This window comes from Propithecus coquereli, unplaced genomic scaffold, assembly GCF_000956105.1.
Source record: "Propithecus coquereli isolate 6110/MARCELLA unplaced genomic scaffold, Pcoq_1.0 Scaffold12, whole genome shotgun sequence".
Classification (NCBI taxonomy): Eukaryota; Metazoa; Chordata; class Mammalia; order Primates; family Indriidae; genus Propithecus; species Propithecus coquereli.
Window position 1 is genome coordinate 11,588,399 of NW_012136080.1, and position 16,017 is coordinate 11,604,415.

Here is a 16,017-nt window from a genome sequence, read left to right on the forward strand (position 1 = left end):
CAGCCTTCATTCCTCAGTGGCCCCAGGCCATTTTCCCCCACCACAGGGCCTTTGCACTTGCCTCGCCTGGGCCCAGATGCTTTGCCCTGACTCTGCCCCAGCAGACACACACTTCTCCTGGCTAACTTCTATCCATCCATCCCCTCTTATCTTGGTGGGTCTTCCCTGACAATCTTCTGTATATCAGATGCACCCCATCTCTTGGCACCCTAAATGTTCCCTCACAGCAGTTGACACTATTGTAATTATTTAGTTATTTTAAGGCCATTTTCTCATTTCTGTTTCTCTCACTAGATTATAAGCTTCATATTGTTGTATCCCCAGTGACTAATGGAATGCTAGCTTTCAGTGAATATTTTTTTCATTGGTGAATGAACGAGGTGTAACTGTAAAGCAATGAGACGGATTCCAAATATCATAAACAAATAACAATGTTTGTCCCTCCCTGTTGGGGATGCCATTCCACCCTCATCTCAATCAACCAAAATCTTCTCTTTCTTTGAGGCCCCCAATCCTAACTGCCACCTGGAAACCTTGTGTACCTCTGTAGCGCACTCTGATCACTTGTTTCTCTGACTCCTATAGCACCTGCTGACAGGCAAAGAATGAAGGAGGGAAGGAAATTAATGGGAGACTACATGATGGCCTTTCCGCAAGTAACAGGGAGTCATTTTCCTCTTTCCCAATTTCTTTCAATTCCTTCTCTTTGAATACACAGCTAAATTCCCTCTAATGTGCTGGGATCACTCCCTTAGGAGCTGTCATGGAATCAATTAGATCCGTAGAATTTTACAACTCGAGGTCACCCAGTATGATTCCTCATGTTACAGATGAGAAAACTGAGGCCCAGAGAGGTTAATGTTTGAAACAATTACTTCTGTTGGATCTTATACTACCAATCAGTGTCATTTTCTAAGATAAATGTTCTCGATACCCCAGCTCCACAAGAGTGGAAATTCTTACTGTTTATTTAAAGGCCTGCTGGTGGTGATGATCTCAGTGCTGAGGTGAGCCCTGCAGGATGGTCTTCCTGTCCTGCTCCACAGCAGAGCTGAGTTAGTCTTGGGTGAGTCAGAGAACTCTGGCTGTGACTGGGCCCCCACCCTAAATTGTGCCACACGCCTTACCTGTGCATTGACAATGGGGCCCCACATTTGTGCTGAGACCCAGTGGAATAATGGACTGTGAGACATGCTGTGTTAAACAATTGCAGAACAGTAAAAGATAATCTTCCTTCCCCCAAAAGTCATGTAGGGTCAACTGGGAAAATGTTTTAATATAGCCATGGAAAGGGAGGAAGCTCTGAAAATTTGATCTGAAACACTGTCAGCGACTTCTTCTCGCTTACATATTTGCTTTCTGGTTACAAAAAACTAGGCAAGCAGAACACAACTTTAATAAGCACATTTAAACAGAACATAACACAGCTTTCAAGAAGGAAGAAAAAGTGGTTCCTTTACATCTAGAGAATCAATAAGAAATTAAGCAAAGTCCAGGTGAGGTTTGGCAGTGTGAATTTACACAGCCTGAGCCAAGGGGTTGAGCTCTCCCTCCCTGGAGGCCACGTGGTAGGGCCTGGGAGCAGGGAGGTCCACATTCCCTGTGGACACTGCGCAGGCGCTGTGTTAGGACTGCAGGTGCGGCACTGCATCTACACACTGTGGCCCTCACGGGCTCACCAGCTCCTGGGGGAGATGGCCCCATGTCAGTGAGAACATGTTCTTGCATGTGGAGTGAGGGACGTAGTGACGTGACAGCACAGACCCTTTGCCAAGAAGGGCTATCCAGTCCAGCCTGGGGAGCATGAGGGAGGTTTTCCAGAGCTGGAGAAACCTGGGCTAAGAAGAACAAAAAGGTAGAAAGTGCAGTATGAGCACCAGCTTGGAAGTGGGAAACACAGTTGTGGGTCTGGGAAAGTTAGTTTTGGGCATTGCAGAGGGGAGAGTGAAGCAGGGAAAATCTAAATTTTTTGAGAAACTCTGAAAAGCTTTAAATTCATGTGCTTTTCAGAGATGTAAAGGCATTTTACCACAATAAACAAATTGGGTTCAGAGATGGGGATTTCCAGGTAGAGGTGTCATGCAAGTGGAGCCCTAATGCACAGAGTGGCTGTTAAGAGTAGAGGCTGTGGAAATGAGGAAGAAAGTCCCCCACACGTGCTGAAAGCTGAAGTTTGTCTCCATGGAAGTAGTGAGCCATAGTCCCAACATGAAAGAAGGCTTTCTTGGATGAAAGCCAAGAAAATTTTGGGGTGGGCTGCAGAGAAATATGAAGTTTGCTTATAAGGAGATCCTTAAAATCAAGGTAGGGTTGGTCGTGTTCATTTGTTGAGTCAAGCAGCTGAACCAGTGAGCTCTTAAGCCCCCATTTAGCCAGGGTTTTCCTCTGTTATGCCTCTTTTTGTCTTCTCACTCTCTATTTTGTGTTTTTGCATGTGTGTGCCTGTGGCCTGCTTGGAACAGTGGGAAGAAGTCAGTGGCTACGATGAAAACCTGAACACCATCCGCACCTACCAGGTGTGCAACGTCTTTGAGCCCAATCAGAACAACTGGCTGCTCACCACCTTCATCAACCGGCGGGGGGCCCACCGCATCTACACGGAGATGCGCTTCACTGTGAGAGACTGCAGCAGCCTCCCCAATGTCCCAGGCTCCTGCAAGGAGACCTTCAACTTGTATTATTATGAGACTGACTCTGTCATTGCCACCAAGAAGTCGGCCTTCTGGTCTGAGGCCCCCTACCTCAAAGTAGACACCATTGCTGCAGACGAGAGCTTCTCCCAGGTGGATTTTGGGGGAAGGCTGATGAAGGTCAACACAGAAGTCAGGAGCTTTGGGCCTCTTACTCGGAATGGTTTTTACCTCGCTTTCCAGGATTATGGAGCCTGCATGTCTCTCCTTTCTGTCCGTGTCTTCTTCAAAAAATGTCCCAGCATTGTGCAAAATTTTGCAGTATTTCCAGAGACCATGACAGGGGCAGAGAGCACGTCTCTGGTGATTGCTCGGGGCACATGCATCCCCAACGCAGAGGAAGTGGATGTGCCTATCAAACTCTACTGCAACGGGGATGGGGAATGGATGGTGCCCATTGGACGCTGCACCTGCAAGCCTGGCTATGAGCCCGAGAACAGCGTGGCCTGCAAGGGTAAGCCCTGGGGCCTCTTGAGGCCTCTGCTTCCTGCCCACCTGGGACAGGCTGGTCTGCAAGGTTTCCTTGTCTCTAGCTCTGGATCATACAGGAACAGAAAGAGCCTAATGGCTTATTATATAGTCTGGAGAACCTCCATCCTCAATGCTAGGCCTGATGTCTTTCCAATGGGGTCCAACCAGATTGTCTGTATTTATACTGGGAAGAAGAGATGGGGAGAATTCCAAACAGTGGAAAATAACTTAATAATCAGTTGGTTATATTTAGTTTTGGGTCTCTCTCTCTCTCTCTCCCCCCCACTCTCTCTCTCGCTGTCTCTCATACGCACACACATACACAAGCTCAAGGGCATGGAGAATTTGGGTTGCCATGGACAATTCACTCAAGGGTAATTGAGAAGTGACTGAATTTGGAAAATATTTTACTTCATTTCAGTCCAGCTCCCACAGCACTCAACTTGGTACTGAACCCATGTAGCTCATTAACTCAAAGCCCCCTGGCTTGGCTTTCTTTCTCCAGGGGCTCAATGCCAGGCCCTGGCAGGAGATGAAGCTATTGGAATGGGAGTGGGACTGTATCATGTATTGTATTAACTTTTGCTTCTGAACAACACCGAGTTTGGGGGTGTCAGGCTTCTGTGTCCTCTCATTCTCTCTCCTCAGCCCAAGGAAACTCATGTCTAACATGTGGCAGTAAATGTGCTGAACTGGCTGAAGGCTCAGTCTGCCCTGGGAGTGAATAGAAGGGTCTGGAGACCCCGCAGCTTATGTCTTGCCTAAGTGCATGGAAGCTGAACATGGGAGAAATGCAGGCTTGGGGAAGGGAAGACTGCTTTCCTGCGTTAAATTTTGCTTGTGACCTTCAAAGGTTCTGATTCGTTTTAGAGGAAGGCTTTCCGTATGGACCTCAGAAATGACCACCTTGACCCTAACTTATCGCTAGGGTTTCCCTCAGTCCTTTGGAGCTTGAGGGCTGTATTAGGTCCTTCTTCTCCATCGTGAGCCTCCTGCCAGCTGTCTTCACTGATGTCACTCCCTCCCTGCCTGTGCACCAGCCCAGCCCATGCCTATTTACTTCCCCACCTACCTTGCTTCCCAGACAGCTGCAGGTGAAGTGCCAGGCACACGATTGCTAATGCCCATGGGCTCTGCAGTCCTTTGGACTCAGCTAATTGCCTGGGCTGGAGCACTAGCAGAACCTTTCTGAGGCCTGCTGAGAGCAGAGAGCTGTGCCTTTGTGTCTTTATTGGATTTCTTGGTTATGGTACCCGTGATGGATGGTGTGGAAACAGAGGGGCGAGAGTGCCAGATCCAGTGATAAATCAACATAGACAGTTTTAAAATCCTCCCAGCCTGGTCCACAGTGCTCCTCTTTGTCCCTTTGGGTGGGGGTGGGAGGGCACCCTCTTTGGTGTTTGTCAGAGTCTGAGTGGGGACCAAGGCACCAGGCTGAGTTCTTAAAGGTGCAGGTGCAGCAGCTGCCAGACATGCTTGCAGCAGCACTAGGGTAGGATGATTTCTCCGGGCTTCAAAGGGCTGCCAGGCCACACTTGCTGGCTGTGGCCCTCTCATTTTCTCATTATATCCTGAGCAGAACGGCAGGAACCAGAGCAAGCATTGATTGGTTCTGATTTAATTGGGACTCTGGGAACAGGCTTTCATTTCTTGGGGCTAATTGGAACTTTTCTCTTTGGAGAGGTTCTGCTGTCCATATTGCTAGTCAGTCACCTCCTGTGGCTATCCTGGGAGGGCCTGTGGGGACAAATATGTAAATCCAAGCTGTTTCTTTCCATTCTCCCTTCCCACTCCCAACCCCCTCCTGAGTTTGGTGGACGTTCCTAATCTTGAGTCATCATGAACCTGCCTTGACTTTACAAACCTGCTTATTGCAAACTCAGGGCAGGGTGGAGGAGATGGGGAGCCCACGGCACCATCCCTTTGCCATTTCAGAGGCACAGGCATTCACATTTTGGTGGCACTTCTCAGAGTGGAAATTGGCAAGTCAGGGGGTAGCATGGGTCCTGGGCTCAGCAGCCTGGCTGAGCTCAGTGCCCTGGGAGGGCACAGAAGGCCCTTTCCCCCTGTTTCGGGAACTTTGAGCTACATCCTGAATTCTTTGCCTTTGGCTCTGCTAGCTGAGCCAGATCTCCCGGCCCATAACTCAGAGAGGGCTGCCCCGGGGAGGTGAGGGAGCCCTCCGGCATAGAAGGTGAACTTTGGAGGTCTCTGCACCCCTCGGTGGGAGGGTAGGGTTGGCAATGCTTGTAGAGGAACTTGTGACTGGCCCCCATGGTGTGTTTTCAAGGGAAGACTTTCCACCCATTTTGGGTGCTCGTGCTGTGCTCATGCTGTGCTGCCTGGTGGGCATGATGGCCCTTCACAGTCGTTTTGGGGGGACTGTTTAGTACAGGCAATCCTCATGAGGCCAGGAGCAGGGAGAATGGTGGATGCCAAGGAATTGTGGGTGAGAAGCAGTGAACCCACAACAACTACTCGTCTCCAACAGCCCTGAGAAACGATGTCCCCCAAGCCTGGCTGGGGGAAGCCCAGACGGTTCTGTGATGCACACAGTTGTGTCGATTTGATACGTTTTATTTTCTGGGTATATGAAACTAGGATTTTTCAGGGTGGTGGAAAGAATATCCTTTCTGTTTCTAATTACACGTTGTTTTTCCAAGAGGACAGGCTCTCACTATGGGCAGGGGACAGTATTCTCTTGACTTTCACTTTGCTTCTGCTAATCCCTCTCCTGTCAGAGTCATGATGACCAGTTGCTTGGTTGTGCAGAAGCACCTGGAGACCAATTAGGCAGGCTAGCTGGTGAAGAGTGGTCCTGGCCTAGAGCTGTTCCTGCTGCAAGGAGGAAGGGTGGTGAGAAGAGAGGGATGGGAGGGTGAGCAGTGGGAGCTGTGGGGAGAACTTGAGCAGTAGGATGTGCAGCAAGCGGCTCACACATTTTCTAGAGGGCTTCACAGCCTAAGGCTTTTTCTGACTCTTCCTTTCTGCGCACACAGGCTGGACCCATGAGGCAGAATCACACAGACTTGTTGACTTTGACCCTATCATGTGTTTATCTCTATAAAATTATTAGTTACTAGGAAAATGGCCCATCTATCCCAACTTCAAGTTTTGTGCTCATGGAATGGTAGATTCATGAGAAATCATAGCCCCACCCCCTTACCCCTTTCCTGCTGGGGTTGATAGTTAAGCCAATTCTCTTTGTAGGTCCCATGTGCCAGGGAGGCCTAGCTCTCTCTGTGCCAGGGAGGCCGAGTTGGCACTTGGCAAACTTTCTCTCTGCTGTGAAGCCTAAAATACTGCATCAGCTGAGCTTGGACTGCAGTGAGGATGGTGGGGCTGGAACTGATAGTCCTTGGGAGGAGGCTGGCAGGGATGGGCTACTTGTCTGTCTGTAAGACACTCAGGGGCTGCAGTATCCTGTGTGAGCATCCACAGAGGGGTCCCAGCTGCTGTCATGGCCGCTGGGCAGCCAGATCCTAGCTAGAGCAGTGTGATTATTATGTTCTGCCCCTGAGTGCTCCCTGAGGCTCAGCTTTTCCTCCCAGGACACAATCCTTGGAGTTTCCAGAAGGATCTGCCTCATTAGCATATCTCTTCAGCTGTGGTGGGGACTTAGAAAACGGCAATGCTATGCATAATGCATAATCCTTTCTGCCGACCTCTCTTGCCCCTCCCTGCCCTTCCCCAGGATGGCCTCAGCACACTACTGCAGAGGGCACACACCAAGCCATGGTGCCCAGGCCTTCATTGTCTGGGGCCGTCACTCACAGCGGGGTGCAGGGGCTATGCCCAGATGAAAGAGACCTAACCCAGAGACATGAGCTGGTTTTAGTCTTGGCTCTGCAGTGAACTTGCTGGGTAGTTTTAGATAAGACCCTTTCCATTGACAATCCTATCCTTTCTGCTTACTGCTTCTCAGGGTGTGTGAAAATCAAGTGGGATAATAGATATGAGAATAGTTTTAAGTTGTGTAATGCTATGTATTGTTAGGTGTCATTGCCCTTAAGCTCTGAATCCCTTATTAAGGGTATAGGATTCAGAATGAAGGTGACATGTGGTTCGCCCCATCCAAGAACACAGCAGGGAGAGTCCTGAGCACTCACTCATTACCTCCCTGCACCTGCCCAGGCCCAGTTCCATGACCATCACGCAGTGAAAACAACACATAGGAGTGACCCACTGTCCCTCAACAGGTCACCTGGCCAGTTAACAAATGTTTGAGAGGTGTGGCTCACGTGGCTTGCCTTGAGGCAGGTGGTCTAGGTGGGTGGTCTTTGTGAATCGGAGGTACAAGTAGGGAGACAAGCCTGAGAGAGCCAGGGTCTTCTGAACCAGCAATTTTTGACTTTGGGGCAGGCATGAGATCCCCCCTAGAAAGACTTTATAAAGTGACATCCCCAGGTGCCTCCTTCTGAGACTGTGATGGCTAGGTCTGGTGGGTGGCCCAGGCATGTGGATTTTTAGAAAGCCAAGAGCCCCAGGCATAAGCTGAAGATCAGGACCATTTATGTGGCTGGAGCCAGAAGAAAGGGGACCCAAGGTAGGTCACTGAAGGTTTTCTTGGGCTTGTGGGATTTGTAGATATGTGGACCTGAGTGCCTGAGAGGATGAAGAAAGAGTCTGGGGGAGGGGACTGCAGAAGCAGACTGGCAGCTGGGTGGGCCAAGCACAGGGCCTACAGGCCAACGGGAGGGAGATGTCCAGAGCCTTGAGTAGAGGCTGGGGGCTGGGGGAAGGTCATGCAGGGCAGCGCTGAGCAACCCGGAGTATCAACGTTGCACATCAGCTGATAGGAGGGCTGAGAGGGTTCTGAACAGGGGAGAGGGGCGGAAAGCTGAGAACAGAGTGTCCAAGTGTTACAGAAGGGAAACCTTCCCTGCACCTGGCCAGCACCAGCCAGGTCAATTGGTACTGTCCTCAGAATGCCAAGGGTGCCACCACTGGCCACAGGAGCGTGGTCAAACCTTCAGGACTCCCACTCCCTGCTCAGGCCTGCAAATCAGGGCTGGTCGGTAGTGGAGGTGCTTTTCCAGGGGGCTCTTAGGTCAGCTGCGACCATTCCAACTCTGGACATTGGCAGGCAGGGCCTTCCCAACTTTACAGAAGAACAGAGCAGTTCTTGATGTATCCGTTGCCCTGTTTGGTGCCTCTCTGGGAGCCGGGGCTGGTGATCGCACTGGCACTGCCTTGGGCAGCCTTCCAGGCCTCTCCTTGTGCCAGACACTGGCCTGCCCTTCCCGGAAGGTCTGCTCTCCTTCCTGGCTGCTTCGTTACTCCTCCGCCCTCTCCAAGGGGAGACTTTTTTCCTTGGTAATTTTCCACCTACCTGTAAATTCCTTCATGCCTGGGAACCCAAGGGACATTTCGAACCTTTCAACAGTTTCTGTGCCTTTGTCAAGTTGAGCAGCTGAGATGAGCCACTTTATAAGCCTGGGGGAGTTGAATTGAAAAATTCGCAGGATTCAAAAATGGAGAAATGTGTCTAATTTAGCTCCTCTTGGATAAAAAAGGTTTCTGGGTCCTGCTTCCATCTCCTTTAGGGCTGCTGGTCCCAGCTCTGAGCCCCCGATTAGGCCACGGTGCTGGTAGCCATACTCAGGGGCACCGAGGAGCCCTCAGCTCCCTCTGGCCCGTCAGTAGTTGGCTGGTGAGTGAGAGGAGAGCCACGGCCCAGAAAGCCTCCCCTCAAGCCCCAGGGAGACCAGCTCTGCTCAGGGCCAGGGAGGCCAGGGTCATTAACACCGCAGCCCTGTAAGATGAGCTTCATAAAAGGATTTCCCAACAGGCCACCTCATTTAGAAACCTCTCTGGCCTCCTCTGCTCCCCGTGGTGGTCCTGCCCAGTGTCCTCCAGAGGGGAATCAGATGTATTTGCTGGATATAATGAGCTGTGACACCGGCATGAGCAACAGCAAACAGAGCTGGAAAGATGCCCCTCTGCAGCAGGGACTCCAGCATGTGGGGCTCCAGAGGTGCCAGAGGATGGCACGGGGGAGCTCTGGGCTCCAAACCCACTTGTGCTCTGTGTTGCCCCTTTGCCTTTGAAACACAGGGGTAGAAGCACCCAAATTCCACTGGTGTTGACCAAGTAATCATGACTCTCCCAGGCTGGTGTTAGAGAGCTAGCCTGCCCACATGCATGACAGCTATCCTCGGTGGAAGTCCACTTGGTCTGGAGCTTGGTCATCCCTAACTTAATAAATATTTATTATCAAAGATGATGGCAGAGGCACCGTATGGATTTTACTGATGTGATACGGGTAGTGGAAACATCACTGCGCCAGCTGTCCAGTGGAAGCCCTGATGCCGCCATTTTTTTCACCATCACCTGCCCATGAAGACTGATGGGGTCTGAAACTGCCCAAGTGAGTGCTGTTGGGGGGCCGACACCATCTATGCTGAGCACATCATTTGTCCATAGCAAGGGGGCAGCCAGGGAGCATTCCTGGGCACCAGTCCAGAGAGCCATGGCTCGTTAATGTCAGCACTGGGATTAGAACTCAGGTCTGGCAAGGCTACTGTCTGCCTCTGCTTCTGAAACTGGATCTTGTTGAAAATAACCATCCTTAAAAGCATAAACACGTGTTTTCAGGAATATCAGACTTCTCTCAGCTGTCTCTCACAAGGGCTCTCTCTTGTGTTTCTATTGTTCCTTGTTTTTTTCTTTTTCTGAGTCCTGGTGGCTCGGCAGAGCTTTGCTCTGTGGTCGCACATTTCTGTCCTGCATATCAACACAGGACTCCATGTCAACTGTCACCATCTTCTTTTTAACCTCTCTAGGAGCAGTGCCGTCTCTCCAGAGAGCGCTGACATGTTAAGCTGCTTGTGAGCCATCCAGATAGCGCACAGCATCTCGGAGGGCGATCCCAAGTTCCCTGGGGAAGAACAGGGTCTGAGGCTTTTTATGCTCACACAGAAGGGCAGAGGGAAGGAGGTGGAGCTTGGGCTGGAGGCCTGGCTGTGGCTCTCTAATCCGCATCAACGACTCCTATGTGGGCCCACGAGGGCTGAATCCTAGCTGCGTCAGGGCTGTAGTCAGACTTATCCTCTGCTTTCTGTCCCCTCTCTCTCTAGAGCTGGACAGTCCCTTTCTGCAGAAGTTGAGTGCAGACATCTGCACAAACTCCCTTGCATGGGGCAAAATCACCGCATTTTAGTTTGAAGCAGGGAGATGAAAAATTATACTGAATCCAAGCCTGCCTGTACTGGGGTCTTTTGGTTCTGGGCCCTAGGGAGCTCCGGTAGTCTGTGGTCTGTTTTCACTGCTCTTGGCCATTGACAAGCTGTGTTGACAGTGTCCTAAGACCTGAGTCTCAGGTCTCCCTTGGTGCAATAGGGTGAAGGCTGGGGAGAGTCACTCTGGGGCTGTTGCAAATGGAAAAGGAACACACCTCAAATGCTCGCAAACCACCCAGGAGGAAGTTTTATTTTGCCAACAGGGCTTTGACAGAGACTTTGAGAGAGATACAGACTTGCCTTTCCCTAGGAGAGAGGTCTCTGCCTTTAGGTGTCCTGTCTACACTCTCCTTGCAGACTGAGCCGAGCTTGAGTACCAGTTACCTGGTAAGGCAGTTGAGCCCCACTTTTGTTTCAAGGGCCAGTTAATGATGCAGAGCAGGCAAATCCCGGGGAGATGTGGTTTAGTACAGAAGTGTATGGCTGCATCCGCTTTGGGTCCTGGAAGCAGTCCACATGGCAGAGAACATCTCACCTTCCTGTGTACCTACCTAGCCTGCCGCAGGATGCGTCTGTGAAGCTGCAGACATGTTGGACTCATCCTCCTCTGTGTGCATGGCCAGGGAAGTCAGGAGGAAGTCGGCTCAGCTGTAGCAGACCCCAGGAGAGGTTGGTGAGAAGAAAAAGGCACTGTAGAGAGCCTCTTAGAATCCCAGGACAGAAATTCAGGCCAGCGAGGGCTTAACGAGGCTTTTCATTGAGTGCAGGACCTACATCATTAGAAGGACAGGGAAACGGGCTTTTTGTTTCTGGCTTGTCCTTGGCCTCTGTCTGGAGTAGCCCACCGAGGGTCCCTGCAGTAGCATGCGTTCCTAGTCAGGACTGAAATCACTTGGTCTTAGGAAATGCCCTTGGGGGCCTGCTCTGATCATCTTCTTGCAGTTCTGGCCTTCCCATTCATCACTCAAGTTGGATTTTACTCTGAGGTCATGTGGGTGGAGGATCCCATGCTATTTCTTTCTTCAGGCACTTATTGGGCACCTAATGGTGCTGGGCTCTTTATTCTTATATACTCAGATTCAGCAATTTTACTTCTAAGAATTTGCTACGTTCTTAGCTCTTAGAAAGTGCTTGCAGTGTCCAGAGGTTGCAGGGGCCACAGTGACTCTGTTGCCCTTGAAAAACCAATGGAGACGGCTCCATCCAGCCAGATAAAGCCCCTAAGGACAGCGAGTCCAATGCACCCCATGACACTTAATTTGCTTTCCCACGGTGGTCCCCAGCCTGTTTGTAGACACCTCCAGGGTTGGAACACTCCTGCTTCCCGAGCCAGCCTGGTTCATCTCTGAGCCATTCTTCCTCGGAGTAGAACTTTTCTGCAAATCTCCACCCCGCCAATTTTCCCTTTTGTTGTTATTAAAAATGTTTTGAACAGGTAATGTGTGTGAAAAATAAATTTTCCTCCACTCTGGTTCTCACTAGGGTCTCTCACTCTTACAGCTTCTAATGTTCTCTTGCAGAGAGAATCGTGCATTCGCACATCTTCTCTCCCGCACGGGGGCGTGCTACAGAGGGTGTTGCGTGATGTTTCCCTCACACCTTCTCACTTACCACTGAAAGTTACCAGTAGTTTGTTTGTATGACATGTAGATCTGCCTCAATCTTTTCAATATTTCACTGCGCGATATACTTTATTTAATTGGTCTTTCATTTATATACATTTAGGTTGTTTCCTGTCTTTTTCTTTTTCTGAACAACGTTGCAACACATCCTTGTGCATTCATCTTTGCACTTATGAGTGAGCATACCTGTGAGACAAATTCATTAATTAATTTATTCAATGAATATTTATTGAAGACTTTCTATGTGACAAGCACTTTTCTAAGAGATAAGGCTGTAACAAATTCTCAGAAGTAAAATTGCTGAATCAGAGTATATAAATTTTTAATTTTGATAGATGTTCCCAAATTGTGCTCCCAAAAAGGTATTTTCTACCAATTTTTGCTCCCACTAGCAGTGTATGACAGTTCCTGTTCCCCATACCAAGATAATAAAATATCAGTCATTTTTATCTTTGCCGATCTGATAGGTGAAAAATGGCATCCCTCTGTAGTTTCAATTTACATTTGTCTTGCTAGGAGAGGTGTTGAACTTTACAAAGTTCCATAAATTGCTCTGTTCAGGAGCTGAGACTGAAGCTTCCCAATAGAACTCAGCGTTAAGTCGGGTGCGCTTGTGTGCTGCACACAGTTGGCATTAGCTCCCTCCTGGCCTGGTCTGCCTTCACTCTCCTGGGGCCCATTCCCTCCTGCCCTGCATCACACCCTGTATGTGCTCTTTGCCCTTTGCCCAGCTCTAGCATCAGGACACTTTGACATGTGCTTCCCACCTGTGTTGGCTTTTCCCAGACTGTGGTAGGTGCAATGTCTGCAGATGGGACAAGTGCAGGTGCGTGATGCTGGAGGACCACCCCGTTCACAGGTGCCTGCCTGTTTTGGTGGGAAACACACCTCGATTTTCCCACCCCTCCCCTCCTGCCCCTGCCCTGTTGTGGGGCTCCTGCCTTCCCTTCTTCCTTCCTTCCTTCTTCACTTAGTACTTTTATTTTAAGGTAAATATGTTCGGATTTAAAAGTGATCAATTTGAAGAAAAATAATAAATTAAAATTATGAATTAAAACCCTGCCATGTAGACAGGGCAAAAAGCAACAAAGATAATGTGCAAATGGCTGATGTTTGAAAAGAATGCTGACTTGCTGTTTACCTGGGCTAAGAAAGCAGCTTATACACTCCTCAGTAGAGTCCCACATTTGATTTTCGGATTCTGGTGATGGTTATAACTTGAGTACAGAGCAAAATTTTCTGTATTGGCTTCCCTCTCCTGTTGAAATGCTAATACAGTGTAGCTGTCATTTATAGAGCGCTTACTGTGTGCCACATGCTCTGCCAATTTTTTTTCTGCATTATTTCTTAAAATCTCACAATAGCCCTATGAGGTATATGTGACTGTCATCCTCATTTTTTAGTTGAAGATACTGAAGCACGACTAAGTTACCTTCCCAAGGTCATACAAGATAGGACCCCGAGGCTGGTAACCACTATTCTCTACTCCTCCCAAGCTGCAGAAGAGCCAAGATTCATGTAGGGGGAGATGTGTGATTTGTGATGAGAGCTGGCTTCAGTGTCCCTGAAGTGCCCAAAGAAAAGTCATCAGAGTTAGATCTTCCTTGGGGGACTTCATGGATGATGTTCACATCGCACTGGTGAGGAATGAACCTGGAGGTTCATGAGTGACCACATTCACTGGCGAGAGTGAACTGAAGGCACCGTCACTGCGCCTGCCACCTGCAGCACCATGCCCAGCTCACATTCCCACTCCTGTCATCTACGGCTTCTCATGGGCAGTGGCCACTCCTGGTGCTCCTCTGCATCCCTACTGCCTGCTCTGTGCCATCTGTTAAATGGAAACAAAACAAAACACACTGAAAACAAAATTTGGGGAAGGAGGGTGCATGCTGAGGAAGAAGAAAGGTTTTGCATTAGGATGCGTGTAAGAAAATATCCCAGCAGCATTGAGTAGAGGGAGCTCAACGAAACCAGGCAGCAGTCGGACCCAAGACAAGCACTTTTGGCGGTGATGATGGCAGAACCAGATGGAGTCAGTAACCAGGGATGGCAGAGGCCTTGTCTGTCTGTTGTCCAATACAGTGACACGTTGTGCACAAACATACAGAACAAAAACAACAGAGTGGTCGCAAGCCCATACGCTATGAAACACTTTCACTAAAAGTTGGTGGTAATGTCTCAGTTTGACAGAGGACATAAGGTCAGTGCAACGTGTACATTTCAAGTGGAAAGTGACAATCTGCTCTTTGCACAAGATGGATAGAGCTTCTCACTGAAATTGTGTGCAATATGCAAGAACTCTGCCAAATCATGGACTTGGCAAAGATTTGCCTGTTCTGGGAATTAGGTGATTTCAGGGCTTCCATTTGGTTTCTGGGTCTGTCACACACATGCCACGTTGATGTGAATATGGAGGCCCTTGTGACTCGGGGCTTTGCTTTTCTCACTGCCTCTGTTTGTCTTTCCCCTCTGCGCCTTTGGCCAAATTTGTCTCCCCTGTTTTCTTTTCCTTTCCTCCATTTATTCTATTCTCTTGTTTTTCTTCTCTCTGGACTTGGTGCAAAAAAAGAGAAAAGAGAAATACATTTCATTCATAGAATTTTAATGAATGAATGGCTATTTCCATTCATTGTTTTTATTTTTCTCTAGGAAACTGTCTAGATGTGAATTGCAACTTAACAACTGAACTCTTTCGTATAGTAAAATACAAGAAATCAATGTTTATTATTGAAATCAATTGCATATATTACATGAGTGATTTTGTCATCAATATTATTAATATATAATCATACCTTTTGATAATAAGATCATTAATTAAAAATCACAATAGATTTTTTTCTTTTGAAGAGTTTTTGTAGAATGCCCTGCTTCTCCATTCTCATTTCTCTGTTTTTCTGGAGCATTCCTTGCTTCCTTCAGCTTCTTCAAACCCATTCCTGATTACTCTTGGCTTATGATAATTCTTTCCAGCTCCCTTTTCTTTTAGTATCTCTTAAATTTTTCATTCCAGCTGCTAGTTAATAACCAGTAGCCAAAGCTGTTCGCTGTTGAATTCAATATACTCACTCAGGGTGACTGAGTCAGCCTTGCGGGTTGACAGCGCCCTCTCCTCTGTGGATAACTTTGCCCACCTTCCCTACCCACTTACCTAAGAATTCCCTCTAATAAAAACAGTTACTTGGGAGAGCGTTTTATCTTTGCGGATTGATCTTTCCACTCCTTTTTTCTCTGACCCCCATCAAGGCTGCCTGACTGCCCCTGTTGCCCACCTGTGGAGCCTAAACATGCGTTAACAGTGTCTAAGCGTGCAGCAGCCCTCCCACCCCCACCCCCATGCTGAGGACTTTCTGCAGCCCTGGGGGCTACGGCTTGCTGCTCGGAGAGTTTATAGCATCAGTGCACAAGACACACGTTGGCCTGGACATCCGTACACCAACTTTTTCCTGATCTGGGAGGAGGAGGAGGCAGAGATGCTTGCTGCCGGACATCCCAGGGGTGGATGGCCTTGACTCTCCCATCGCCTCCATACCTTGCTTCCCCAGTGGCCAGGCCTCTTCAGCCCTTTCCCCACAGCCGCCTGTAGCTGCTTGCTGGCCCTTCCTTCTGGGCCACAAAGGGCTCTGCAGACAGACGTTGTGTGCTGTTTGCCAACACTGCGCCTGGGTACACAGAGGGGCGAGGGAGAGGCCATCTGCTCTCTCCTTTCACACAGACCTTTGCTTTCTCCCTTTCACTCTCCTCCTCCTCTGTCTTTGAACATGCATACAAAAATAAAAGAAAAAAAAAGCAGTTGCTAATTAGAGCAAGAGAATGCGAGTGAGCCTGGAAGAGGGACACACAGAGAGGCCAGCCCCCGTGCAAATCAGCAGGCTCTTAAGAGCCGGTAAGGAAAGGGACGAGGATGGGGTCCCTGAGGGGGCTTGGGAGGGATATTTTGACAAAATAAGCAACAAAGCTTCTTCTGCAGAATGGTAAAGAGGGGCTTTGTCTTAACCTCCCATCATAAAAGGGGAGGAAACAAGAAATGACAGAGAGTTTCTCGGGAACTCC

At 49.0% G+C, this 16,017-nt stretch overlaps 1 protein-coding gene across 1 annotated transcript in view; it reads left to right on the forward strand.

Moving 5' to 3' along the window:
- The window catches only part of EPHB1 (EPH receptor B1), a 414,960-nt gene that overhangs the window by 147,718 nt on the left and 251,225 nt on the right, over nucleotides 1-16,017 (forward strand). The window contains exon 3 of the mRNA XM_012663531.1: nucleotides 2,463-3,144. Within this exon, the coding sequence (XP_012518985.1) occupies nucleotides 2,463-3,144 (682 nt within the window). The remainder of the gene's footprint in view (nucleotides 1-2,462; nucleotides 3,145-16,017) is intronic.